At 55.4% G+C, this 27,609-nt stretch overlaps 1 protein-coding gene across 5 annotated transcripts in view; it reads left to right on the top strand.

Annotated features, from left to right (window-relative positions):
• The window catches only part of UBR4 (ubiquitin protein ligase E3 component n-recognin 4), a 118,646-nt gene extending 92,886 nt beyond the window's left edge, over positions 1-25,760 (top strand). For 4 of the 5 annotated variants that reach the window (XM_053660551.1, XM_053660554.1, XM_053660553.1 and 1 more), the window contains 18 exons: positions 147-344; positions 1,007-1,087; positions 3,843-3,930; positions 4,464-4,591; positions 5,485-5,592; positions 6,116-6,235; positions 6,948-7,138; positions 7,765-7,938; positions 8,294-8,393; positions 11,730-11,948; positions 12,842-12,955; positions 13,824-13,966; positions 14,424-14,549; positions 15,568-15,762; positions 18,457-18,681; positions 21,802-21,892; positions 22,530-22,692; positions 25,383-25,760. In XM_053660551.1, coding sequence (XP_053516526.1) covers positions 147-344; positions 1,007-1,087; positions 3,843-3,930; positions 4,464-4,591; positions 5,485-5,592; positions 6,116-6,235; positions 6,948-7,138; positions 7,765-7,938; positions 8,294-8,393; positions 11,730-11,948; positions 12,842-12,955; positions 13,824-13,966; positions 14,424-14,549; positions 15,568-15,762; positions 18,457-18,681; positions 21,802-21,892; positions 22,530-22,692; positions 25,383-25,447 — 2,529 coding nt within the window. In that variant the 3' untranslated portion in view covers positions 25,448-25,760. The remainder of the gene's footprint in view (positions 1-146; positions 345-1,006; positions 1,088-3,842; positions 3,931-4,463; positions 4,592-5,484; positions 5,593-6,115; positions 6,236-6,947; positions 7,139-7,764; positions 7,939-8,293; positions 8,394-11,729; positions 11,949-12,841; positions 12,956-13,823; positions 13,967-14,423; positions 14,550-15,567; positions 15,763-18,456; positions 18,682-21,801; positions 21,893-22,529; positions 22,693-25,382) is intronic. The other variant, XM_053660552.1, reaches the window with a different exon arrangement.
• The last annotated feature ends 1,849 nt before the right edge of the window (positions 25,761-27,609 follow it).

The following is a 27,609-nucleotide window of genomic DNA, read 5'->3' on the forward strand; positions in this document are numbered from 1 at the left end:
TATCTTTAAATGTGTAAGGGGCTGCATGAGTCTGGTGTGTCCCTCAGAGTGGTCATGGAACATGATAAATCTAAAAGGCCTTGGCCGTCCCTCTGCGTATATCTTTATGCCGTCCGTTCTGATGCATACTTCTCTCTGTCCTTCAGGAGGAGAATGAGGTCACTGAGTTCTTTGTGACCCTGGAGAAGGACCCCCAACAAGAAGACTTCTTACAGGGCAGGATGCCTGGCAACCCTTACAGCAGCAACGAGCCGGGCATTGGGCCACTTATGAGGGATATAAAGAACAAGATCTGCCAGGACTGTGACTTGGTGGCTCTCCTGGAGGATGACAGTGGGATGGAGGTAACAAGCATGGGACAGTGCCACCATGGTTAAGAGAATGGGCTGGGACCAAATCCAGGTTCCTGCCCTTAAGAGCTGATTAACCTTGGACAGCCAGCTTGCCCCAGCTTTCTCATCTATAAATGGGGCTCATGATTCCCACTGGCTGGATGTAAAGGTTAATAACTTGTCAGAGGCCCTGACCCTGCCTGCCATGCTTATCGTGGTGTAGACCTACTCTTCTCGTTGCTCTGGCAGAGGCCTGCTGATTCCCAGCTGGTCTCTGTAACTACTGGCACTTCAGCCCTCATGCAGATATCCAGCTCTGTGTCTGGTACATTGGTGTTGTTATTATGTACATGGTGAAAAGCATGTTGGGTGAAACAGAAAATTGCTTTTTCTGGTGCTGAGGCTGAAATGGGCTCAGGCTAAGAGGTCCTCATCAGGGATTTGTAGCCTGGAATCCATGGTTTGGGTTAAAGCATGTTTGTAACCCATGAGATTATACACAAAATTCTGCGTGTCTTGCACACATGTGCATTTTTTAAGAGGGGGAGACTCGATTGACCCTCAACACATAAAAGTCATGAATTGAGCCTCTGCTGTAAAGTGCCCTTTGATCTTGAAGTGTGGCTTGCCTTACAATTACCCCGAGTAACAGCCTCATCTACCTTTCTGTTCAGCTTCTAGTGAACAACAAAATCATTAGTTTGGACCTTCCTGTGGCTGAGGTTTACAAGAAGGTCTGGTGCACCACGAATGAGGTAGGTGCTTGTTTCTTCATGCTTGGAGGTGCGGCTTGACTTTGCTGATGTGTGCAGGCTTGAACCCGGAGGAGCCGCTGTCAGCCGACACTTCCCCAGCTCGCAGCAGCTCTTCTGGGGCGTCTGTCTTCCCCCGATCGTGCTTGTGTGGGGAAACCAGTCCCCGTGCCCTCCTCTGAGGCAGCTGGCTCGTGCAGAGCTTCCAGAGAGGGCGGGCTAGTGCGTTCTGGAGGTGTGCAGCGGGCGGGGCGCGTCTCAGGAGCACCGCAGTGGGGACGCCTGCTGCCTCATACCCATTAAGGACAGGCATCTTGTGATCGAGGTTGACCCCCAGCTTTTGGGGGCCTGCTTACTTATCTGAACACATTCCCAGTGGCTGCGCCAGGGAGGCGTGATCTCTGTCTTACTAGTTGGGGAGTTTAGACTCACACAGGCGGTTATTCCTGCGGAGGGAGCAGGGAGGTGAAGGAAGCCCAGCTCTCTGGTCCTCTTGGTCCCCTCAGTACCCTGCTCATGAAAGCCTGCCCTAGATGGTTCCTGTCCCTTCCCTCTTTTCCTAACCTGTCTGTTCCTTCCTGCCTTTCTCCTGCTTTTCTTCCTCACTTTCCCATTTCTTTTCATCTCTTGTTTCTGTTAAGGAGACATTTAGTAAACGAATCAAAGAAATAGTTCCAGCAAACTAGGGTCCCAGTGAGCACTGCACACTTTTCTAGACTTACTCCCAAATATTTCTGTAGATTTTAAGAAACCAGATTGGCAGTGTGCTGTCGGCCTTTAACGTACACATATTTTTGCTCCTCCCCTTTCCCCACTGTGCCGGGAGTCCTGGACAGCGTTTACTGTCGGGCGGCTGCCAGCGGGTAGATCTGGTGCTGCGGCGCTGGGACTTGCAGAAGCTTGCCCCTCCAGTGCATCTTGTCACTGACATTTTAGCATCAAAACAGAACGATACAGACTTAATTCCCAATGCACATAAGAAATTCAGATCAGGCTTTTGTGGGCCTTCTTGTAAATGGTGGCGTGGAACCCAAAGAATTCACATGGGCACCTCCCCTTTTGAGCCATGAGGCAAGGTGGAAATTGAGATCATTCGACCCCCACATTAGTGTGCCTAATTCACTGAGGGGTTATTCTGACCGAGTCCAGGGTTTATGGCAGCTATTATCTGGGGCTTCGTCAACTCCCCTTCTTACGTCCCAATGAACAGCCCATCTCCTTAGCCACTGACTGAAGCCTGTCCTCTCTTCTAAGTCTGTCCATGGTCTGTGGCTGCCCCCCTCTCAGCTCCCGCTGAGCATCCGTAGCTGAGAAGCCTTCCTAACAAGTTCTCTCCAGGACCTTTTTCCTCCTGATGCCGAACATGGGCTCGGCGGTGGCATCGTTTCACATAGTGCGGCCTCAGGTGCCCATTTCTCATCTCCACGTGAGAACAGTGGACATGCGGAGTGCCTGCCTCGTTGCCTGGCGTGCAGTGAACACTCACAACCCTCCAGTTCACTGAGCGCTGCAACCTTCTAATTACCGGAGACGTCCTCCTTGTTAACCCGTCAGCGGGGAGGTTCTAGACTGAGGAAGTTTACATGAATTTGCACCTTGCCAGATGGTTACATGTAGACATTCGTCTCTCCGTAGGCAAAGATTGATGTATCGTCTTTTCTTGCTTTTGGTTCCTGAGACGTGAATCAAAGTTCTTTGATCCTGTTGACCTCCCTTGTCTTGATTCTTTGAGTAGTGGTCCTTCTGGGTTAGAGTTTGTCCTAAAGATGCAGGCCTGACATTAGTCCCAGCCTGATAGCTGAGTAACTTTAAATGGGCTGCTTTAACCTTGTACAGAAGGGTAATTTGAAGTTCTTTTTTGTTGTTGTTAGCATTTTTTTAAAGTTTTAATTGTTATTCAAGTACAGTTTTCTCTTTTACTCCCATCCCAGCCCATCCCCCCAGTGCTCCCCACCTCCCTCCCATTTCCACCTACCTTAGTTTTTGTCCATATGTCCTCTTTACTTGTTCCTGTGAATCCTTCCCCTTTTCCCCTGAAATTCTCTCCCTTCTCCCCTCTGGTCCCTGTCAGCCTGTTCTCTATTTTCAATGTCTTTGGTTATATTTTGCTTGTTCGTTTGTTTTGTTGATTAGGTTCCTGTTAAAGGTGAGATCATATGGTATTTGTTTTTCACCGCCTGGCTTATTTCACTCAGCATAATGCTTTCCAGTTCTATCCATGCTTAATGTGAAGTTCTCAATTAGCATAGGACTTAGCACAGAGTAAAACAATGAGTAGTAGTTGTTGGAGTTGTTACCTAGAGTTTTAATGTTATTAAATGAGATAGTGTCCGTAGGAGGCTTCCTGCTGTTCCTGGCCTAAACAGATGCTAAATGAGTTAGCCTTCTTTCCCCTAAGTTGGGGGTGTCAAACTCATTTTCACCAGGGGCCACATCAGCTTCACAGTTCCCTTCACAGGGCTGAATGTCATTTAGGACTCTGTGTAACTACTCCTTAACCAGCGGCGAGGAGCTCTGCACTGCCGCCAGGAGAAACAAGGTGCCCAGCTGGATAAAACAGGTGCAGCCCATGGGCCTTGTGTTTGCTACCTGTGTCCTAAGTGAAATGCAGCGCATTTGGATTCCAGGTTCTGTGGTCCACATCTTGTAGAGAAATAGGAGTTGTCGTGTTGCCGAGGCGTTAACCAAGACCAGGTGCTGTTTCTTTGCCTTTTCTGGGCCTGATTACAAGTACCGTTCTCCAACTTTCTCTGCTCAGGGAGAGCCCATGAGGATTGTTTATCGAATGCGGGGGCTGCTTGGTGATGCCACCGAGGAGTTTATCGAGTCCCTGGACTCCACCACAGGTACGGCCCTTTCGCAGATAACCGCTGCAGGCTGGATTTGGGGGTTGGCACCAGTCAGCAGTTCATGTCCCGGGATTAGGGGTGTTCTGGGCAGATACTCTCTTGTACATCTGATCAGAATTGAAGGGAGATTACTGCCGCAACTGAGGAAGAAAACAGGTATCTACGGTCTGATTCACAGACCTCTGGGATTGGGGAGGAAAAAAGCCAACCTCGGGGAAAAGAATGCAAATTAGCAACAGATCCGAGGTCAGATTTATTTTTAGCTTACTTCGCTGCATCCCCCTATAATAGTGGTTGTGGTACTTGTATTTTCACATATTTGAATAAATAATTTTACTTGACTGGAATGTTTTAAAAAGCTACTAGAGTGAGATAGTGTAGTTTAGTGTCTAGTATCAGCCCCTTTTATTGGCTGTATCTTTACCAGAGATACAAAAAAGGGAAATAGCCATCAGCTGGTGGGGGGGGCTGTCAGGTTTATTCCTGTCCCCACGTTTTTCTGTTTCCGCTCGGCTTCCCTTCTGCTGCAGATGAAGAAGAAGATGAAGAAGAAGTGTATAAGATGGCTGGCGTGATGGCCCAGTGTGGGGGCCTGGAGTGCATGCTGAACAGGCTGGCAGGGATCCGAGATTTCAAGCAGGGACGCCACCTTCTAACAGTGAGTTGGAGGCAGTACAGTGGGACCAGCTTTCTGCTGTGGGAGAGGCCCCTGTGGAAAGAAGTTCATGGTCATTGCGCCATTTAACCCTAGAGGGCAGCATGGTGCCATGGACCAGTGCAAGCCAGTGAAGGACCTGGCAGCTTCCCTGAGCCCTCTGCGTCCCAGGTTCTCCCCCCGCCGCCCCCCTCTTCCTGGCCCACGTGTGATGGGCCAAAACACCAGCGTGATGGCAGCCTTCTGCCATGTCCCTGTAGTGACCTGTGAAACCCTTTCTAATGGTCTTTCCCTACAAAAGACCGTACTGGGTCTGTAATTATTATTTCTTTTTAAATGGATTTATAAGTAACCCTTTCACTTCTTGTAGGATTCTGTTTGCTTACTCGTCTGTTTCATTACTAAAGAGCAGAGGATTCCAATGGCAGTACAAGTATCACACTACGATTATTACCTCCAGTGGGTGTGAGCGAGGTCACACATCACTGTGCCCACGTTTTAAATGACCTACATGGTTCTGAGCCCCCATAGGCCATGAGCTTTGGAGTCTCCCTGTTGACTGTTAGTTCAGAGTTAGTACCAGGATTTCCCCCAAGACAGCGGAGCATCACCTGCTCCATTAGGAATTTGGTGTCTGCTGTAGGTTTAGAGGTGGTAAGAGATTCACCAAGCCCACAAGGGCGACTGCTAGAGAACACTGCTGTTTAAAATACCTAGCTGGCGTGAGGTCCCAGCCACCTTACCATGTCCCCTTAAGGATTATGTCCCTCTGTGTCTCCTGGGTTTTGGGAGGACCTGCTGACAATACATAGCCTCTTGCAAACATCCCTTCCTGCTTGTCCCCACACCTACACTCTCAGATGGTCTCCTGGGTTTTGACTGGCTTTTCTTGTCAGGTGCTCCTGAAATTGTTCAGTTACTGTGTGAAGGTGAAAGTCAACCGGCAGCAGCTGGTCAAGCTGGAAATGAACACTTTGAACGTCATGCTGGGGACGCTAAACTTGGTAAAGAGTGTGGGCTGCAAGAGATAAAGACTGAGTCTTGGGGTCCTGGGTGGGAGAAAAACAGCTCATTCTGGACACAGACGAAATGGGTCTGTGGCCTCCAAGCCCGTCGTTTATCTGTCCGACTGGTGCAGAGGCTCATTCAGGATCGTTCAGATCCTGTCCCTCCTCTTCCTGCCGGCTCACCCCCATGCTGCTGCCATGACACCCAAGATCTTCCTTGTCCCCTTTCTGGGTTTAGATCACAGGCAGAGGAAGTTAGTTCTTAAAACACTCCAGACCATACACCAGTGGAAAGTAGTGCTGCTCACCTCGGGGCAACCAGAGAGCACTCTGGAACCTGGCACTTTCACCCTCCTCAAAGGCCTGCGTACTGGTGTCACTCTGAGGACACGCACACACATGCACACTTGGACAGGCTCTGGTCTGGGAAACGAGGCCATGAAGGGTGTCTGAGGAGCAGGCAGCATCAGCAGTGAGTGGCTCTGTTGTTGCCCCAGAGTGACTGTGTCTCCTCCCCCAGGCCCTGGTTGCTGAGCAGGAGAGCAAGGACAGTGGTGGGGCAGCTGTGGCCGAGCAGGTGCTGAGCATTATGGAGATCATTCTGGATGAGTCCAATGCCGAGCCCCTGAGTGAGGACAAGGTGAGTGGGCCTGGCCCGTGGATCTGTAGACACTGAGGATCTGCCCTGTCCCATTGCCAGCAGCGGGCTCGCTTGTGTCTGTGTCAACAAGAACACTTGAACCTGCTCAGCTCGCAGGAATGGCAAGGCTCAGCTAGTTAATGATGACATCATTGCATTGAAGCCTGAAAGTGGAGGATTCAAAAGAAACAAAGCTGCTAAGGGTGTTCTTTCACTCAGAAGCGTTCATTAATGAAGTTCTGGCATGTTCCAGCTGATAGACATGGCCCTAGTCCAGCCCCTTGTTTTACAGTTGAGGAAACTCGGCCTAGAAAGATGAAGTGAGCTCTTTGGTGTTACATAGTCGGAGGCCTAGAACCCAGGTCTCCAGCTCCCAGTTCAGTTTCTCTCTGCCGACTGCACCATTACCTTCCTCCATTCTGGTGGATGCTAATGTTTTGGCTAGAAAGATGACTAGATGAGTTTCAGGTAGTAACATTCTCTGGGGGAGGGAGAGACTGCTTTGGTTTATTTTGAGCACTTGAGACTACTAACAGAGCCATCACAGAAATTGAGACATTAATTTATCAAGTGGAACTCACACTCTTTGTTCTCCAGAAAGTGCCGAGACACCGTTCTTTTAGGGCTGCTTTGTGACCCCTGGAGGTGCTACAGCCGAAGTCCTGACCCGATTACGGGCCCCTCTGTCCTTCCCCCCTCTTTCTCATTGCAGGGCAACCTCCTCCTGACCGGGGACAAAGATCAGCTCGTGATGCTCCTGGACCAGATCAACAGCACCTTCGTGCGCTCCAACCCCAGCGTGCTCCAGGGCCTGCTGCGCATCATCCCGTACCTGTCCTTCGGGGAGCTGGAGAAGATGCAGATCCTGGTGGAGCGGTTCAAACCCTACTGCAGCTTCGATAAGTATGTTGCTCGGATTTCATGCAGCAAAGGGAGAGCCCCCACGAAAGCGCCGAACTAGTTCTGGGAGACCGAGGAGGCGCCCCTGGGATTTCTGTTAGGTTTCTCCTGCCAGTCTGGCTGGTCTTTAAGGGGCTCGATTGAGTTGGAGATTCTGTAATTAAAATACAGGGTCTGGTGGAAGTAAGGCCTGCTTGAGTGTGGTCGGTAGGGTAATAATACAGGTGTAATCATTTATAGTTTTAATTTGAACATTTCACCTAAAATGTCATATGGTGTGCTTGAGTGTGCTGTTGCTATGTTACAGAGTTACGTGCTGATGGCTTTGTAATAAAGAAAGGGGGTGTTGTTTGTGCTGGACCCTGTATATTGTGTTAAATTGGTGAGTGGACGTAGGGTGGGAGGAGGGTATGACGAAGCCGGGCAGACGTCGTGTGTGCGAAAGCGTGAAAACACAGGGAATGTTGGAGTCTGGGCGACGGAGCAGGTGGCAGGAGAGCGACAGGAACCAGATGAGCAGGTTCTCTATGCCAGGCCGAGGAGTTTAGAGTTGATCCTGCAGACTGTGGAGGGTTGTTCAGCCCTGTGATTATTTCCACACCGTCAGACTCTCCCCTCCTTCCGCCTAGGTACGATGAAGACCACAGCGGCGACGATAAAGTCTTCCTGGACTGCTTCTGTAAAATAGCAGCCGGCATCAAGAACAACAGCAACGGGCACCAGCTGAAGGATCTGATTCTGCAGAAGGGAATCACCCAGAATGCACTTGACTACATGAAAAAGCACATTCCCAGTGCCAAGAAGTAAGAGGCGGCTCCAGCAGAGTGACTGCTTTCCTTCCCCTTTCCCAGTTCCTTTTCTTCTCCATCATCTTGACATAATCGTTCCCTTTTGCCCTCCTTGGACGGCTCCCTCCTCTTCTGAAAACTACCAAGGTGACCCCTTAGCTGCCGCAGGGTCCCTGAACGGCAGCCTTTGGTTTCTGTGTAGAGGACCCCTCTCTCTTGCTTCCCAGCTGAGCTGCATGGTCCTTTGTGGTCCTTTGTGGTCCTTTGTGGCACTCTTGAGGGTCACGTTTAAACGAGCCAGAGTCAACATCTGGTTTCCAGGGAGCCTTTGCCTCTCCGGCCTGCTGAGGAGTCTTCCTTTGCTTTGCAGTTTGGATGCTGACATCTGGAAGAAGTTTTTGTCTCGTCCAGCCCTGCCGTTCATCTTGAGGCTTCTCCGGGGTTTGGCCATCCAGCACCCTGCCACCCAGGTGAGTAGCCAGCCTGCACGTAGACCTTATTCTGCAGACAGGACATGCAGAGTGAGGAAACCACACACTGTCTCCCCCCCTCTCCCAGGACTGAGTGATAGTGATGCTGGGATTAGCCTTGAGACATGACCTCCCCTAGCACATGCACGCAGCTCCTAGAGGGCAGAGACTCTTAGGGGTCACCTGGCCCAGCGGATTGAGTGCTGTTTATGATTTCCTCATTCAGCTCCTGCTCACGTGGGGCTTTATTATCTCATGGGGCAGCTGAGCCGCAGTGGGACTGCAAGGGTACAGCCAGAAACTGGCCCTCCTGTCACTTTGCTGAGGTTCCCATGACATCGGGAACCTCATCACCGCCAATTTCTGCTCTGCATCGGGCAGCTGAAGACGTGGCGGTGAGAGAGGCCCTCTGCTGCTCTTCCTGTCAGCCCCCCGTGGGGCCGAGGCACCTGTTAGCCCTTGTAGATCCTAACTGGTCTGTGAAGGTGGCCAGGCTGGATATTTATTTATTTATTTTTTTAAAGACTTTGTTTTTTGAGAGAGGGGAAGGGAGAGAGAAAGAGAGGGAGAGAAGCATCAGTGTGTGGTTGCCTCTCATGCACCCCCTACTGGGGATTAGGCCCGCAGCCCAGGCATGTGCCCTGATGGGGAGTCAAACCAGCGACCCTTCGCTTCGCAGTCCAGAGGTCAATCCACTGAGGCACACCAGCCAGGGCTGGATTTCTGAAAACTTTTTATGTTGATGTCATTGTAGATTCACATGCAGTTGTTAAGGAATAATAGAGAGAAATCATACCTACGTGTACCCATTGCCCAGTTTGTCTCAGTGGTAACATTTTGGAAAGCTGGCAGATCTCTCAGACAGGGTACTGACATCGGTGTAGCCCAGCTCCGGGACAATCTCAGCACTACAGGGGCCCCTCCTGTTGCACCGTTAGAGCCGCACCCACGCTCTCCATCCCCCACCACCACCACCACTGACCCCGGGTCTGTTCTCCATTTCTGTAATTTTGCCATTTCAAGAACGTTATGTAAAGGGAATCATGCAGCATGGAACCTTTGCAGGGCTGGCTTTTTTCACTTAGGATAATTTTCTGGAGATCTGTCCGGGTGGTATGCAGCGTTTGTTCCTTCCATGGCCGAGTGGTGTCCGTGGTGCGGATGCACCACAGCCTGTCTGACCGTTCACCTGTTAAAGGGCTTCTGGGCTGTTTCCAGTGTGGGGCGGTTACAAGCAAAGCTGCTCCGAATGTTTGTGTGCAGGTTTATATGTGGACGTAAGCTTTCATTTCCCTAGGATGAAGGCCCAAGAGGACAACTGCCAGTTGCAGGCTTAGCTTCACGGGAAGCTGCCACACTGTTTTCCAGAGTGGTGGCGGCACGTTGCGTTCCCCACAGCAGTGCACACGTGAGCCGCTTTCTCTGAGTCCTCGCCGGCACTGGGGGTCACTGTTCTCTCTTTCAGCCGTTCTCATAGCCGGGTAGTGACACGTTATCGCGGTTTTCATTTGTATTTTGCTGGCGGCCAATGAGCCTGCGTATCTGTCTCTTCGTTTGCTTCGTCTGCGTGTATCTTCCGTGAAATGTCTGTTCATGTCTTTTCTTTTGTTCTTTTTTTTTAATGTGCAGTTTTTAAGAGTCCTCAGGGCTGGATGTTTTCTCTGTTTATAGTGTTCTACCTTGAATATAGGTCTGCATTCTTACTTGGTATCAGTTTTGATAACTCATCTCAAACGTGGTATTAATAATTTGGTTGCAGACAAGATTTTCATCTGTCTTACCCAAATCTCTGTTGTTCTGAACTTCAGTTCAGTGGAGATGGTCGTAATTAATACATCTTTGTGGTAATAATTTTTCCTACATAAGAGTCTTACCTTATTTTTCTTACCCATGCAACATCTCTTTTAAATATGGATAAATCAAAGGACTGAGGTGGCAACACGTACATTTAGAACAGATCTGCTGGTAGCCAGTCTTATTATTAGTTACTAAATTGAATTACTTTCTTTAGAATAAGGCTTATCTAGGTAGGTACTTGGCATTCACACTTCTGGTCATTCACTTTTATTTCAACACTTACTTATTGAGCTCCTAGCGTGTACCTGTGCTGTGCTAGGCAGAGGCAACCAGTTAGCGAGGTGGAGAGTGAATGTATTCCACAGAGATCTGGGAGGCGGGATAAACGGACCCGGAGGTTGACTACATGTAGGAGTGAAGAAGTGGATGAATGAGGGCTCCGTTTGGTCTCTGGATTGGGTGACAAGGTGAATGGTGGTGCTGGAAGGAGCGGGAGCACCTGGGAGGTTTGAAGTAAGGTAGGGGAGAGTTCCTCGGGTTTTCTCCTAATGCCCGGTCTGCCCTCCTAACGAGACTGTAAGCCCTAGGACAGTACGGATTTACCTCCCCAGCACCTGGAACGCTGCTCCACACTCAGCGCACACCCAGAGTGCTGAGTGCAGCCCGCCAGGGTCTAGGAGCTGGAGACACGGGGCTCCCCATACTTTTGCTGAGCCACAGGTTTGAAGGTGTGAGGACAGATTTACGGGCTCCAGTGAGTGGTCTGAGTTGCGTGCTGAGCTTTCACATTGCAAGTTGACTTTGTTGTGTTCAGTTTATCGTCAAACATGTAGAGCCTGTCATTGATTCACCTGTGGCGTGGGCGGTGCGGGTCTCAGTGAGCTGGTGCTGTTCCCAGCGAGCTTGCCCGGAGAGCTTTTTCAGACCACACCTGCCTTCGGTGTCCCGGGACCCTCCGACACCAGTGCAGAGCGTGTTTTGGGGCACAGCGGTTTCCTGTTGCTATATGTTTTAAAGTGTTTTTTTGCTCCAAGTCCCATTTGCAGTTGTACCTCTAGACCCGGAGGTTAAGAAAACTCCCATGCTCCTTAGTTCGGTGAACCCAGAGGGCCTTTGGTGGAGCCTGCAGCAGAGGCTCTGTGAATGTCCTGGGCCTGCTCTGCTCTGCACCAGCCCCGAGGCCACCGCTCAGGCCTCTCCGTGGGTGCTGCTTCTCCAGGGGGCCTGCCCTGAGCCCCTTCCCTGTGCCTGGACGATTTACATGGTACCCGACTCGATTGTCGCAGGAACCCTGGCGTGACCTCTTATGGACGGAGGTGCTGAAGCTAAAGACCGCAGTGATGGGTCAAAGGTCATTGGTGGAGCCAAACTCTCTCCTGTTTGTCCATCCCTTTCAAAGTGTAGAGTCAAAGGGTCTGGTTGGAATTTGACCAGATGACATGAGATTGTGCACCTTCTATTTCCCTGAACCTTTACACTCCCAGAAGAACACTGGTGGGATAACTGGGGGCCTGCGTCTCTCTGGTCCTTTCTTGGCAGGTTCTGATTGGAACCGACTCCATCACAAACCTGCACAAACTGGAGCAGGTGTCCAGTGACGAGGGCATCGGGACCCTGGCAGAGAACCTGCTGGAGGCGCTGCGGGAGCACCCCGACGTGAACAAGAAGATCGACGCCGCCCGCAGGGAGACCCGGGCGGAGAAGAAGCGCATGGCCATGGCGATGCGGCAGAAGGCTCTGGGCACCCTGGGCATGACGGTGAGCCCGCGCCCGAGTGCCCTCACTCTTGCCCTGCTGTTGAGGAGATGGCCACCGCAGAGTCGTTCGTGTGTTGGGCGGAGCTGGGGCTGGGGAGGGTGAGCTCGAAGGCTGGACAGAGAAAGGAGGGACCAGGGTGTGCTGGGCTCGTCACTTTCCTTAATCTTCCCAACAGCCCTCAGGGCTGTGGCTGTTACCGTTCTGCTCTATAGATGAGACTTGGGGTAGGGACTTAAGTTCACAAAAAAGTAAAAGTGGTGAGGATAACCCTTGAAGATGTACTGTACACCACACGCTACACTTAGGCACCTTACTTGCAAGATTTTGTTTAAGCCTTTGTGTCATTCTGTGAGGTATTAATCATACCCGTTCCGGACGCAGTGACCGAGGTGGAGAGGTGACATAAACAGGCCAGGGCACATAACTAGTAGGTGGGTGATGGGATTTTGAGCCAGGTCTGCACATGAGGGCTGTGCCATTTTCACTGTCCTGAGGCCCCGCAGGGAGCACAGCCCTCCGAGGGCCCCTCCAGGCAGCACACTTTCCTGCCGGCAGTTGGGGCTCCCGTGGGAACAGTAAATGACTCGTGATGAAGCAGCCTTGGCCGCTGAGAGCTGGTGTTGCTGGCACAAAGGAGGGGCTCTTTTGGTGGCGAGTGGCAGCTTGCCAGGCTTCCAGCTGGATGGCCCCTCTGCCTCTGTGGTTCCTGTGGGAAGAGGGTGGCAAAAGGGTCTGGGTCTTCACGCTCGTCAGAAGCCGTGGGGATTTCCTTTGGTGCAACAGTCCTTTTAGTGTACGTGGAGGGTCAGCCCTGTCCCCAAGTGTCCCCAAGCTGGGGCGGGAGGGTTTGTGGAAATCCCCTCCTGACATGTCATCTGGGGTTCCCCCAACAGACAAATGAAAAGGGCCAGGTGGTGACCAAGACGGCGCTCCTGAAGCAGATGGAGGAGCTGATCGAGGAGCCGGGCCTCACATGCTGCATCTGCAGGGAGGGGTACAAGTTCCAGGTGCGGGCCTGGGCCAGGTGGCGCAGCCTGCTGCCTCCCTGCGCTGGCGGCCCTCGCCCCCGGGCCTTTCTGCTCTGAGAGTGGCCGAGACCTGCTCTTGGCCACTGTTCTTTACAGGCAGGAACGTTAGTCTTCCCCGTCACTGTGACAGCAGACAGCAGCCACTCATTGGATCCCGTCTCTGCTAGGTCCTGTGCCCAGCGCTTAATGTCAACTGCGTGGTTTTGTCTTTCAACTTGTAAAAGGTCCCAGTTCATGGATGAGAGAGCAGAGGTCACGGCACAGAGCCAGAGCCCTGGGCTTTTAGAAATACACCACACTGCTTCCATTCAGGACACCTGGGCAGTCAGCTCCCCAACCAGAGTTACACCTGAGAGGAGCAGAGCAGCAAGGACCTCTGCGCTTCAGGGCCTGCTTGTTCCCCTGAAGGCCTAAAGGGGGGGTCCCGCTTTCTCTCCAGCTTGAATTTACTACCCGGCACCCACACTGTTGAAGGGCAAGCCACAAGCCCTGTGAGTCCTGCTGTATGTAACCCGGGCCCTTGAAGGCTGCCTGGTCGTTCTGGAAGAGCAAGCAATTTATCAAGAGACACTTTACTCTCTATTTTTAGATAAATAAAGCAAAGCCAAAAGTGCAATTTAAACTTAAATTTCTGCCTTTCCATCTGCATAGCATCTGCTTAGTTTGGTTGCTTCGCTGTGCCCAGCCCAGAGCTTGGCCAAGAGGGGGTGCTGGCTGTCACCCCTTCTCCTGGGTTATCCCCTCCTAGAAGGGCAGACTTCCGAGTCCCTTCTGCTTTGCTTCGCCTACTTCCAGAGCCTGCCTGAGTCTCTCCTCACCTCTCCTCCTCTTTCTGTCGTCCTGGTAGCCCACGAAGGTCCTGGGCATTTACACCTTCACCAAGCGGGTAGCCTTGGAGGAGATGGAGAACAAGCCCCGGAAGCAGCAGGGCTACAGCACCGTGTCCCACTTCAACATCGTGCACTACGACTGCCACCTGGCAGCCGTCAGGTGGGCCCGGCTCTCGCGAACTGGCTCCTTCAGTGGGCCGCTCCCTCCCACGGCTTCAGCTGCAGACCTCTGTTTCTTCACTGAGGAGGGCTGCTTGTCTAAGGCCTTGGACTTGTAGGGGCAGGACTGCCAGCTCTGGAGTTTTCATGCTATTTCTTAGTCTCCAGGGCTAGGGTGTTCGACCTTAAACCATGTAGGCTGCAGAGTCATTCTTGCCATATGACTGGGAAAGTATTCATGGCTTTAGCCCACGGCTGGGGAAAGCAGTGTTACTTACCTGAAGTAGTGAAGCTGTAGTTGCTATATCAGGGTCACAAATGGTTAATTCTCTGCCCAGGGTCGGGGCACAGGTTGGCTTCCTTAGCGGTGGCAAACCCTCCTCCACCTCACTTGCCCAGGTGCCTGGTTGCCGAATGAGCTCCAGCAGCCATGCGTCCCTGCTCCCCTCCCCACCCAGGTTGGCTCGAGGCCGGGAAGAGTGGGAAAGTGCCGCCCTCCAGAACGCCAACACCAAGTGCAATGGGCTCCTTCCGGTCTGGGGACCTCACGTCCCTGAATCAGCTTTTGCCACCTGCTTAGCAAGGTGAGTGTTGAGTATTTTGCGTGGTAGGGAAGGGGATTCCCAGGAGATGGGAATCAGTGGTGAATCAGTGGGAATCCATCTCTCTCTGCTTGCTGGCGAGGGGGCTGTTCGGAATGGAGAGCAACTCTGCTGAGAGAAACTGGCACCTCGGCATCTGGTGCACCGCGGAGAATGTCCAGTTGCTCACTGCCTCTCCTCCTTGGCTGGCCCGAGGACATGAGACACGGGGTGCCCGACTTGGTTCTCGAGGCCAGCATTTCCCGGCATTCCCTTCTACAGCGTGTGCCTTTGAGGTTTAAATAATGAAAAGTAATAGCTTAGTTACATGGGGAAGGTCAGGCCGTTTGGAGGCCTTCCTTGTCCTAAAATCCAGAGCAGAGGAGCCGAAGCTTCCGTGAGGTTTTGGCCCCGAGGTGGTGCCGCCCCCCAGGCCCTCCCCGCAGAACAGCCGCCTGGCGGTGGTGGTGACGGGAGGAGCTGTAGGCAATACGGAGCTGCTCACCGTGTCTCACTGCTACACACACTCCACAGGCGACGACTGGGGCACAGAGAGGTTGGGGAACTTACTCGGGCACACGGTTAATAAACGTAATAGATTGTAATATAAATTGACATAGAAAGAACTTCTGTTTGGAGGTTGAGGAAATGATTCTCGTGGCTAGATTTCCTTATTAGTCAGAAGGAGTAAGTTCTATTTTTTTCTTCCAAAATGTACTTTTGGACGTGGCCACAATTTGTCCTGTGACAGTGACCCATCAAGAAGTGGGTCCCTCAGAACCAGTGGGTTCTTGTTAAAGCTTGGAGACATCACTTTCAGTCCCAGCAGAAGGAATGTCCTCTGCTGTCCCTTCCTGGTAGCCCCAGTCCTTGTCCTCACTGCTCCCTTCTGCCCCACTGTCTGTGTGTGCGACCGGTGCAGCCCTCAGGGAAGGGGGTGCCAAGGGGGGCTCTCCCAACGGGGCTTTTGCCAGGAAGCTCGCTTCCACGTCAGCGTTTGTCCTGCCCCCCCTTCCCCCAGGCACAACACTTACCTCCAGGAATGCACAGGCCAGCGGGAGCCCACGTACCAGCTGAACATCCACGACATCAAGCTGCTCTTCCTGCGCTTCGCCATGGAGCAGTCGTTCAGCGCAGACACTGGCGGTGGCGGCCGGGAGAGCAACATCCACCTGATCCCATACATCGTTCACACTGTGCTTTATGTCCTGAACACGTCAGTACCTCCCCCCACCCCGGGCAGCGTCCAGCTGGCCCAGCGGGACCTCCCGCTGTCCCGTGTTTGCCCTAGTTAGCGTCAGAGCGAATGTCTGAGGCAGCCTTTGCCAAAGTAGGAGTGGTCGTCTGTGGCTTTTAGGTGACTCCCTTCCCAAACTGTCCCGTCTCCTGCCTGGGCACAGAGGGGACAGAAACTGGGAGAAGCCAGACCGGTGAAGCTTCTGCTTCGATGCAGCCTCTGCTTCCCCTCGCTGGACTCCCTTCTCTCGGATGGGGGCGGCCATGGGTCGGAGCTGCGTGCAGTCACTTCAGGGGCACACGGGTGTTACAGGTGAGGGTTCACATCCTGGTGACGCAGCAGAGCCAAGAACCCGTCCGTGAGTGGGAACTGGAGTTGCTTCCCCCGTTTCCTCTCTGCTAAGCCACGTTTCTGGCAAGTGTGAGCGAGAGGCGGGCGTGTTAAAGGTTATCTGGAAAGTCAGCTGAGAAGGAAGGCGGCCAGGAAGGGTTTAGGTTTTTTCCACACGTGCACTGTGGAGTAGGTGGATGTGTAAAAGTGTGATTTTAAAGACGCACTTAGGGGTAGAGAATATGTTTTCATTCCACTCCCAGATTTCCGATGAAGAGATGTAATATGCTTTAGCTCTTAGATTTGATTTATTAAATGGTCTCACGTTTTAGGCCCCTCTCTTCTAGCAAGTCCTCCAGACCCAGTGGGCAGAGAGTCGACAGGCCGTGTGCAGCCCCCCGGGGCGGCTGCAGTTCAGCTCAGGCACAGGGCAGCCTGCCTCTGGTCCCTTCTGGTCTTCTCTCCGCCACGGTGTTGTCTTCAGCTTCCCTCCCACGTCCGTGTGGGTTAAAAGGCTGACTGACCTCCAGACCGCAGGCCTCGTGGTTAAAAAGACGCACGGGCGGGTCTCCCTGGGCACATTGCATCATCTGCCCAGCTGTTCAGACAGACTGTCGGGAGAAGCACCGCACTGCTGACAGCACAGACGTTCGCACTGTCCAAACCCTGCCTCGGGCCGAGCAGTGCTAATTACCTGCTTGCAGCCTCTGACTGAGCCCTCGGCTTTTGCAGAGACATGTCTGTTCTTGGCGGCTGGGAGGGAGAGTGGACTGCCCGGTTCTCCAGGGCAGAGAGCAGACCCATAGGGCTGGCGCGATTTGCCCAGCAGAAAGGAGCTGGTGATATCAGGCGTCAGAGGTTCTCGAATGCTAGGCATTCTAACTCCTGCTCAAGTTCCCGAGTTGGAGGGGGGGCCAGTCACGGTTGTCTTGGCCAGCTTGGGGCCGACCCGCAGCCTTCACGGAGGCCCTGTTTCTCGCCATGGACTGCTTTCCTAGCTGGTCATTCCCGGTTGCTGTGAGCTTGGTCCCAGGGGACCCAGGAGAGGGCCGTGGCTGCCTTTGTTGAGGCGAGTATGTGACACCGTGGTCCAGAGCAGAGCTGAGTGGGACTTGCGATGACAGCGAGCCTCTGACCCCCAGCTGTGGGAAATCAGGTTGATCACATTTCCCAGTTGCATGGGTGCCGTTCCTCAGGGAGCAGGTGTCCTGGCACCGCTGCTCCGGCTTCCCCACGATGCCGTGTCTGGCAGTGCCCTCTGCGCGTCTGGCGACGGATCCTCGTGGCTGCTGGTGCTGAGTTTGTTTATTCTCTTCCCATTCTGGACCCTGCCCTGTCCCCCCACCCCCGCCACCATAGAATTGGGCAGGGCATCCAGCACTCTTGTCCTGAGAGCACCATCTAGGGTCTTTGAAGAGAGAGTAGCCAGAAACGCCTGGTCAGTGCAGGTCAGGGAGCACGTGCCAAGGCTCCATCACGCAGGGAAGACAGAGTTCGCTTAGCTGGACAGGCTCTGGAGCCCGGTGGCCTGGGTTCGCAGTCCAGGTCTTCCCTGTCCCCGTGCGTGACTTCGGGCAGGCTGTTTACTCTCACTGTACTGCATGCAGTTTCCTTGTCTGTAAGGTTGGGACAGTGCTGGCGCCTGTTTCAGGGTCATTGTGAGGGTTAAATGAGACGGTTCGCCTGGAGCTCTTAAGAGTGGTACCTGGCACTCAGGTTCATGATCATCATTCTCATTGTAGTTTAGGCAAGAGTGAGAACAAGAAGTGGTGCTTCCCTGGAAGTGGTTCTGATGGAGGAGACAGGGCACAGGCACATAAGAAAACAGACAAAATAGCAAGCCACGGAAAGCCACCGGACACCAACCGAGTGTGAACCCCTTAGCTCTAGTGAGACTGCACAGGGTCAGGGAGGGTGCAGGCAGTGTGGGCTGGGAGTCACGGACTCTGGGTTCGCATCGGCTGCCGCCACTCACTGGCTTGTGACTTTGGGAAAATCACTTCATTTCTCTGGGCTTCAGGTTCCGTGGTAAAAACATGCTGGCTGTTACTTCCAGAGTTACGCAGTCGCTGACAGTGGCATGTTAATGGATGTGCCTGATACACAGGGCACGCAGGAGCCCCTGGTTTGGACTTGTGTGGGAGCCGAGCCGGGGTGGGGGCGGAGATGCCACCAGGATGGACTTGGATGGGCAGCAGTGGCACTCGGGGAGGAGGGGAAGGGAGTCGGGGTGGGTGGGAGTGGTCTACGACCCAAGCGTTTGAGAAATTGAGCACAGCCTCCTCCTCCGCTCTTGCTGGTCCCTCGCGTCTACCCTGGTTCCATCATCCCCTTTTGTTCCAGAACCCGAGCAACTTCCCGAGAAGAGAAGAACCTCCAGGGCTTTTTGGAGCAGCCCAAGGAGAAGTGGGTGGAGAGTGCCTTTGAAGTGGACGGGCCCCACTATTTCACAGTCCTGGCCCTGCACATCCTGCCCCCCGAGAAGTGGAGAACCACGCGAGTGGAAATCCTGCGGAGGCTGCTGGTGACCTCTCAGGCCCGGGCAGTGGCTCCGGGAGGAGCCACCAGGTTAGTGCCTGCTTCAGCAAGTGCTGACTTCGGGAAGCCGCCTCCTGCCCCCGTGGCCTGGACTGTGTGTGCCCAGTGTTCGAGAGCTGCCTGGCAACGTGCATGTGCCGAGGGAGGGCAGGCGTGCTCGTTGGGCTCAGTCGTCAGTCCCGACCCATCTCAGTTTGTGCCGTCAGGAGTCCAGGCCCGATGGCTGGCAGGTGCCTGGCTGCCTTCGAGTCTGGCACTCAGCCCCTGGAAGGAGAGCCGGGCTCATCTCTGGGAAATTTCAGGGGGAAGCCAGTCAGGCGCAGGGCAGCAGGGAAGAGCATCTGGGCGTTGGGCTCAGACAGGCAACAGGTCTCCCGGTCACCTGGTTGGGGCACAGACTAGGAAAGCCTCTGTGTGGCTGCGGTTGGGGCTTTTCTTTTCCGATCACTAAAAGCTGTTTTCTCCCTTCTTGGTCACATTCCTGTCCTGTCCTTGTCACATTCCATGAGCTGTTCTCCTCTTTCTCAGTGACCTGGATGCCTCCTAAAGAAGGAAGTACTCTTTGTTTTCATGACCTTGTGCTGGGGGTTGGGTCAGACGGGAGGTGCCTGGGGAGAGGCGCCTGCGAACAACGGCGGGCGGCCCCCGAGATGCCCACGCGACGGCCGCACGCGCGGCAGGCCCCGGGGGCACCACCCTCGCTCACGGTGGCCCCGTGCAGTCTCTGCCTACCCCAGGCTGCAGAGCAGCGGGGCGTTTGCCCCTTTGCTTCTGACACTCAGGGGAAACCTTCCCTCCTGGAAGATCTGTCCTTGGGAGTCTGCTTTCTCCCGGACCCAAGAGAACATTCCCACATTTGTTGGCCAACGAGGGAGCTCAGGTTTTCAGGCCCCTGATGGTGACAGGCCATGGGGCAGTGTCCAGGCGGCGGTGGCCGCCGTGTGCCTGAATTGGCACCCTGGTCTCCTCACGTCCATCAGCTGGCATTCACCAGAGGGTGCTCGTCGTGGGCGCCCCGAGCCCACAGGGGACCGGGTGGCGCTCTGCAGTTGCATCAGGCCCGCGTCAGTCAGTGCCCGCGTGGGGAGCAGGAGGGGCGCGTCCTGTTGGGTTCCCGACTACCCACCCCTCGTTCCAAACATTAGTCGGCAACTAACCACTAGAGTCGCAGGTTCCATCTGGTGGGTGCTACGGCGTTGGTGAGCCAGGCTGGCCTGCTTCCGCCGCGCGTACGGTGGGTACCGCTGGGCACAGGCTCTCGGTGGCAGGTGTGAATCTGAGCCCACAGGAGCTGTTTCTTCAGTTAGGAGCCCAGGGCTCCTCACTGTCCCAGGAGGTTACAGAGGCCAGTTTGGTCACAGCTCAGTCAGGAAACCCAACGCGAGCTGCACTCCCGAGCCGCCCTCTTCTCTGCAGCAGTTAGTTTCCTGTACTAATTAGCCTTAAATGATTAAGTTGGGCAGGGTCGTTCAGGACGGCTGCTCACCGAGGCAAAACAGTCACCGCGGGGGGCTGCCCTGGTGTGGCGTGGAGTCCGAGCGGGGCCCCTGAAACACTGGTGGAGGGGCTGGGCGTCGGCACGACGTGGGGACGCCCCCCAGGGAGAGGCCGGGCTGGAAGGGCCTTGGGAGGCGCCATCCCCTGGTTGGGCAGTGTTGCCCGCGCAGGCTTCGTGCATCACGGGCAGGGAGGCAGTGGCAGACACTCAGTGGTGGAGCTCCAGGGACCTGCCCCAGAGAAGTGGACCTCTTCTGTGTGTCCCACATTCGCAGAGAAGGGGTCCCTCTGCCAGGAACTTGTGTACCGGAGCCTGGGACTTTCTTGTCATCCTGTTTACATGGAAACAGATCATCACCCTGACCCCCAGGCCCACCTCACAGTCATTTTCACCTCAGGCAGCGGCACCCCCCTGTGCTTGGCAGGCAGGGGAGAAAGTGGGTGCTTTGGAGGGCTTCAGGGGGAGGGAGGGCGCAGGAAGCATATTTCAGCAATGGAGCTCTCTCTTGTCTTACTGCTACTTTACTTTTGGGAAAGAAGTGCGAGCACCGACCGGGAGCAGATGGCGGTCCCGTGCAGCAGCGACCTGGCACGCAGGGCCCACACAGCACGGTTTCAGCTGCCGTGTTAGAGCGCAGCTGCACTTGTTCTCTGTGATGCTTACACACGTGAGCACACGTGCACACGGTACTAAGTTTCAGTCCGCTGTTGGCTCACGCTCTAGGGTGCTCCAGGGCAAGGGTCTGTGACAAGGGTCTGTCTGGCCTGTACTCACCACCTGGTGAAGCCAGGTTGCAGGCGACACCTCTTGTAGACTTGGGTGGTAGAAACCAAATTCTAGCCCTGATTCGTCACTCCCTGGGCAGAGAGGAGTCTGGTCTGGTCTGTGTTTCCCGGTGGCTGTGCCTGGTGTGACCATCCCTCACAGCAGGGGTGTCTGTTGAGGGGGGCAGACAGCCCCAGGTTCCCAGGGACTGGCTGGCCTTAATCCTCGGCTGCATCAGGGATTAAGTAGAAGCAATCGATACTGGGTAGAAACCAGTGGGTGTGGTCAGCAGCTCAGGATTATCCGGGCTGGGAGGCGTGGGCGGTTGTGCGCTCCGTCCCGGACAGGGACACCGAGGGTGCCACTGCTCATCGCCACTTTGCCACCAGCGCACTGTTCTCAATGCAGCACGTGGCGGACCAGTCGCTCTGTCCGGTGGCTTTAGGTCTGCTGACTGAAATTCTCGTGGTGGGAATGTGAAGACTGGGAGGGCCGTGGTTCCTGCTCCATTTCTTAGATCCTGTCGAGTCCACGAGCTCGTGTGGGGGCTGAGCTTGGGGGAACACGTGAGCCCTCGGCCTCGCCCGGAGGCCCTAGGCTTTTGGCTGCTGTGTCCCAGCCTAGGTCCCCCTTTCTTCCAACTCACCCTGATTTGGAAGAGTCCGTGTTAAGGTGAGTCTTTCAGGGGACACGTTCGTAGTAAATAAACCACCACATCCAGGCTCACGTGAAGGGGCTGAGAAGCTGCCCTCAGCCCCTTGTTTTGGAGAAGACAGACGAGTGGCTGGAGCGGAGTGACACAGATGACTGTGACGTCCCTCGCCCTGCCCTGTGAGTTCCCTTCCATGTGCACATGGACACGCAGGCAGCCGGCCCTTCTTTTCCAGGCTGACGGACAAGACCGTGAAGGACTACTCTGTGTATCGCTCTTCCCTCCTCTTCTGGGCCCTCGTCGATCTCACTTACAACATGTTCAAGGTAAGGACACCATCAGAGGCTTGGTGGGCGGCTGCAAGGGTGTCCGTGACCTGTGCTGCTGGCTTTGACCCTGCCTGGGCCGGCAGTGGCTGCCCCCACTGTGGGGGGGCTCACACCAGCCCAGACCTGGGCTGTCCCTGCCCGCTCCTGGGCCCTGCTGCAAGCGAGTCCTCCCTCCTGAGTCGCCCTTTGCTTGCTCCTGTTCCCGCAGTTTTGATAAACTTCATTGCCCTGTCAAGTGTGACTTACACCAGCCCAGCTTACAACGGGACACTCCTCTCTTCCTGGAAGGAGTCAGAGGGCGTGGGCTGGTTCCTTTTTTGTAATCCGAACGAAACGGCTCGGTTAAGGCATCCTGACGATTCCCTCCTCTTTGGGGAACGCACGTGTGACGTGTGTGGGGAGGAAGGAATGCAGCCACTTGCTGTGGCTTGTAGGTTCGAGCAGCGTGGTGTGTGACGAAGGGGCCGAGAGAAGGGCGAGGTGAAATTTCATTGTTCTGGGGCAAGACACCCTCCAGGGGGACCTCTGCAGAGCCAGGGAGTGGGGAGGCCTTTTGTCTGCTCTGCAGAGCTGATGAGCCCGGCCGGAGGCGGTGCCCTCCACCCCCGGGCCCGTCTCCTGCTGCTTCTTGCAGAAGGTGCCCACCAGCAACACCGAGGGAGGCTGGTCCTGCTCTCTGGCGGAGTACATCCGCCACAACGACATGCCTATCTGCGAGGCTGCTGACAAAGCCCTGAAGACCTTCCAGGAGGAGTTCATGCCGGTGGAGACCTTCTCGGAGTTCCTCGACGTGGCTGGTCAGTGGCGAGGTTTTGTCTCTCAGAGATCCGCAGCAGAACCCGTTTGTCTCCGTGGGGTTGGCTGTAGCTTTTCCCTTCACCTGTCAGAAGCACCGGTGAGAACTAGCCTGTCAGCCACCAGAGGGCCTGGGAGAGGTAAACACGGAGCCTCTCGCAATGACAGCGGCTGCTCTGGCGCGCACTGGGGCCTCGCTGCGCTCCAGGCCTGCGCTCATCGTCTGCCAGGCAGCCCTGGGTGAGGTAGGGAGCGTGGTCACCCCACTTTGTGGTGGGGTGACAGGCTCTGAAGCTTCCAGTGGAGCACAGCTGGAACATTGGCAGAGCCCCTCCTGGTCCCTCGCTTTCGATGGAAGTTCAGGGAAGGAACGTGGAGCTTACTCGTCTTCCTCCCGCCTCTTCTCTTTTTTAAAGGTTTTAGTTACTTATTTTTAGAAGGAAAAAGGGAGAAAGAGAGGCAGGGAGACATCGACCCGTTGCCTCTTCAATCAGTTGGCTGAACCGGCAGCCCAGGGCATTGACGTGCCCTGACCAGGAGTCAAACCGGCGACCTTGTGCTTTGCGGGGCCACCCCCTGCAGTCCAGGCCACGGGGTCAGGCCCTCCTGCCTTTCACGTCACAGCTGCCCCAGGGACACGGGCAAGATCTCAGCTCTTGTTCTTAAAGTCAGCGACAACCATCAGAGCACCTCTGATCGCACGGCAGGGCCGCACTCAGAGCCCCTGTCCTGTGAGCCGCCCTCCGATGGCCCCTTGTCCCGCAGCCGGTGAGGTCACCATTGTCCCCTGCACACAGGCTCCTCACATGACAGATGTGACCTGGTCGTTGCAGACGCATTAAAAACTGTTTGGCTTTCATAAGCAAGCATCACACGGCCACAAGGGGAGGTGACTTGGGCAGCCACCTGGGAACACCTGCCTCGGACGGTGGGTGCAGCGCCTTCTTGGGCCGGCACTGCTGTCTGAGCCAAGTGGGCTCCGGGTGGAGGTAGAGTGGCCACGCCCCCCACCTGGCTCTTTGGGGGCTTGTTTCATTCTCCCCTCACGTTCGCTGTGGGGCAATGGGGACGTGTGAGGAGGCAGGGAGACGTTTCTCATGGGTCCCGCTTGTCGTTTAGGGACTGGGCTTTCACAGGTCTGGAGTGGTGCTCTGTGTGAGGTCTATTTCCCCAGCTCAGCCACGACCGACGGGGCTTCTGCCCCGGTCCTTTGCGGTGGCCTAGGTGGGAACCGTGTCCTGGGTGGGCCTTTGGCAGCCTGCTGCCTCCCCCGTTCTCTGGATCACGGCAGCTCGCGCCGCTCCCCAAGGTGGCTCTGTTAGCCTCGCTGGATGCCCCACGCGCGTCTTCTCAGCCCTGACTTTTCCCATAGCCACCGCCCTTGCTTTCTTCCCAGGGGGTGACCCCTACCAGGGAGCAGGTAGCCCACGTGTGTGTGTCCGCAGTGCCAAGTGAGTGTGTCACCCCGGAGTCTGGTGGATGTCTGAACAGGGACTGTCAGTGTGAACACGAGAAGGGAGGTGGGCAGGGCGGGGTGGCGTTCGCCTCAGTGCAGGGCTTTGCGGTGCCCCGCAGCCGTGGCGGCGCCCCCGCCTGAAGCAGGGAGAGCGAGAGCCTGTCGGCGGAGAGGCTCTGGGACCAGCACTCTGAGGCCGGGTTTTCACAGTGTGACTTTATGACTTTGTTTACACTAGTAGAAAATTCCAGAGCATTAGACACACCCCATTTGAATGCAAGGACAAAAACACCTTCCAGAACCAGGAGGTGATGATCGGCACCAGTGCTCTCTGCCTCGTGCAGATTTGGAGAGAGGACTGCAGCTCTCCTGGTGCCGGCCTCGGGCTTGACAGCGCCCGTTTGTTCAGCGTGAGCGCCCTGCTCCGGCTGGTGGGGCTCGGTTGCTTGGAGCATCGTCCGTAGACCCAAGGGTCATGGGTTCGGTTTCTGGTCGGGGCGCGCACCCAGGTCGCAGGACGAGAAGGCAGCCCACCGGTGTTTCTTTTTCACATCAACGTGTTTCCCTCCTTCTCCCTCCCTCCCTCCCTCCCTCCCTCCCTGCCTTCCCCTGCTCTCTGAAAACAGTGGAAAAGTGCCCTTGGACAGGTACTGAATAAAATAAAATGAGCACCCCCTGCTTGGTGAGGGGTGGACAACAAGGGCCCTGATGCTAACCGAGCTCCTTCTGTGCACTGGACGCTTCCATACATGTGGCCTAATCGAATCCCCACAGTGTTGAAACAAGGACTTGTCACTGTCCCCATGTCATAATTGAAGAAACAGTTCCTGAGTGTCAGCAGCGCACTCAAGGCCCCAGGACTCGCTGCCAAAGCTCAGATGAGCCCAGGGTCCGACTGCCCTTCTCTGCTCCTCCAGCCTTCCAGGTCCCTCTGAGAACGTGCTGGAGGCTGTGGACACGTTCCTTTCCTGAAGGCTCCCCTCGGGTTAAGGGGAAGGGCATGAGGGGGACCCTGCCACTGTAACACCTCCAACGAGCTGCAGGGTCTGGCTGAGAGCAGGCCTCCTCCCACAGAGCGGGAGTGTCTGCTTGGCGACCATCTGCCCCGTCACCGCCGCCCTGCTGGCAGCCGCCGTCGGGGCTTGTCGGAGTACAGTGTGTTCTCTCCAGGGCGGCAGCCGTGACTCAGAGGGGCTGTGTGTTCCTGCTCCCGACCAGCCTCTGTCTCTGCTCCAGGTCTGCTCGCCGAGATCACCGACCCGGAGAGCTTCCTGAAGGACCTGTTGAACTCAGTCCCCTGACCGCCCCACAGGACCGCTGCTGCCGACCGGAGCTGGCTGGCCTCCCACCCCTTGGGCTCTTCCCTCCTGTGCATCAACTCCCCACAGGATGCTGCGTCATTACTCCCCCCTCCCCTCCCTCACCTTTTCTTGGAGTGGCTTGGGGTTTTTAGGCTTCCTGTTTTATCTCGTGTGTGTGGTGCACTAGCTATGAAGTTGTCTGTAACCCGAGCCGTCGAAGGACCTGTACATACCCAGGAGCCATGAGCTGTCCTGGCCGACTTAATACTTGAGTGTGCACATCTTGAGAAATAAACGAATGACTTAATCCACATTGAACAAGAAGGTGTCGACTGCTGCTTAAACTCCTCCTTAGTGATACGGGCCAAGTGCTCCTCCCTGGCCGCCCAGCCCTTCCCGATGTCAGCACCGGAAGACTGACATGTCAGGAGCACTGTCTTGGGGCCTCTTGTTGGCACCAAGTGGAGCCCATCTGCTTCCGGCCAGCGAGTCGGGGCGCTGCGTTCAATGAACATGATCTTTCCTAAAAAAATCGCTAGGCCTCTCAGTGTTTTGGCCTAAAGAGCTGGAACCCAAAGACACGCGGAGCCCGGTGCTTTTCTGGTCCTCGGCCAAAGGCAGGCTCAGTGCACTGGGGCTCTGGTCTTTCTGCAGCCAAGGCCTCGGACACCCGCCTGCCCACCGCGGATCAGGGACCTCTCGAGACTGTTCTTTGGGGTTATGCATTAGGAGGGGGCCCAGGGCAGGCTCACAGCACAGTCAGCGGCTGCCCTGGCCGCACGCCTCCTCTTGGCCGGCGTGTATGCTCTGCTTGTCTCTGCTGGTCCCACGGGGAGGGCTGCTGACCCAGCCTCACTGGCCGAAGGTCGCCAGCCAGTTGCTGCCAGGGCCGCAGGTTTGCACCTTGGAAACCGTGTTCTCAACCACTGTGGCTCTTGTCCCCGGGGGCTATGAGACCTGCTTCCCAGGTTCGTGGGCAGCAGCCCTCTTGCCAGTGAAGCAGCAAGACTCTCGAGAGCCTCTCACAGATTTTAGGGCACGGCTGACCCAGCCTCTTGGGGAGGCTGCACTCCCCAATGCCTTCCTTACCTCGATGTCCAGCCTGTGGCTCAGTCCTCAGGCCAGACTACTGGGGACAGGAAGTGCCTCTGGGCACCTTTCAAAGACTCTCACAGCCAGGACTCGGTGGCCCTGCCGCAGAGCTCCTGGTGGGGTGGCCGTGAGCAGGTGTGAGTGCTGAGCTTGGGCTAGCCAGGAAGAGGAGCGGCTTGTTGCAGGCGCCTGGCCCGCGGCCCTGGCAGATGAGCGTGCAAGTGCTCACGTGCACGTCGGCGTTGGGCGGGAGGCCTTCTGAGGGCCCGGCTTGGCCGGGGAGACGGCGCAGCATCACCAGAGCTGCGTCAGGTGCTGACTGTTCAAATCTCAGCTCTGCCACCTCCTGTGCCGCCAGGCTCCCCGCCCGTAGATGGGAGTGTCGGGTCTGCGGGGCAGGGTGGTCGCCAGGCTTCCGTGAGATTATTCACCTGCCATGTAGCGAGGAAATACCTTCTCTGAACTACTAATGAATTTACTTCCAGTCTACAAGATTTTGACGTTTTCTTTACCAAAGCTTCATGTCTCAGGTGAGGTCAGGCTTGTCTAGTGAAAGCGGGTGAGGACCTTGTTTTCAGGGACCCTGGCTTCGCACACTGAACACAGCAAGTTCGTTCCTTCTTGTGGGTCCCTCGTCCCCCCACCTGCTGTGGTCTCCCCATGAGACCCCTGCAGGTACCTGTTAGCACGCAGGACAGCTACTACACAACGTGCTGGCGGCAAGGAGACCGGGCGGCCAGGAGGGAAGGTGCGGTGTAAACAGGGTTGTGCCTGCTCCCCAGGTGTTGGCTTGCTGTTCCGCCCGGCGCCACGGTAGGCTGAGCCATGTTCAAAGCGACACCTCAGGGCACCGAGTGTCGACAAGGCACCTTTGGAAGCCTGACTGCGGACTGGCGCCTTGGGCCTGCAAGGCTGCAGTCACCAAAGCTCACGACGAGGGCTCGGCCTGTTTCTTCCCTGCCCTCTGTTTATCTCGCAAAAGCCTCGGAGAAATGTGACTCCTGCCCAAATACATCAAGCCTCTTCTTTTCACGGTCACAGCTTTTCCTAGCGTCCACACGATCACTTCC

This window comes from Artibeus jamaicensis, unplaced genomic scaffold (assembly GCF_021234435.1).
Source record: "Artibeus jamaicensis isolate MK-2021 breed Jamaican fruit bat unplaced genomic scaffold, CSHL_Jam_final scaffold_847, whole genome shotgun sequence".
Taxonomy (NCBI): domain Eukaryota; kingdom Metazoa; phylum Chordata; class Mammalia; order Chiroptera; family Phyllostomidae; genus Artibeus; species Artibeus jamaicensis.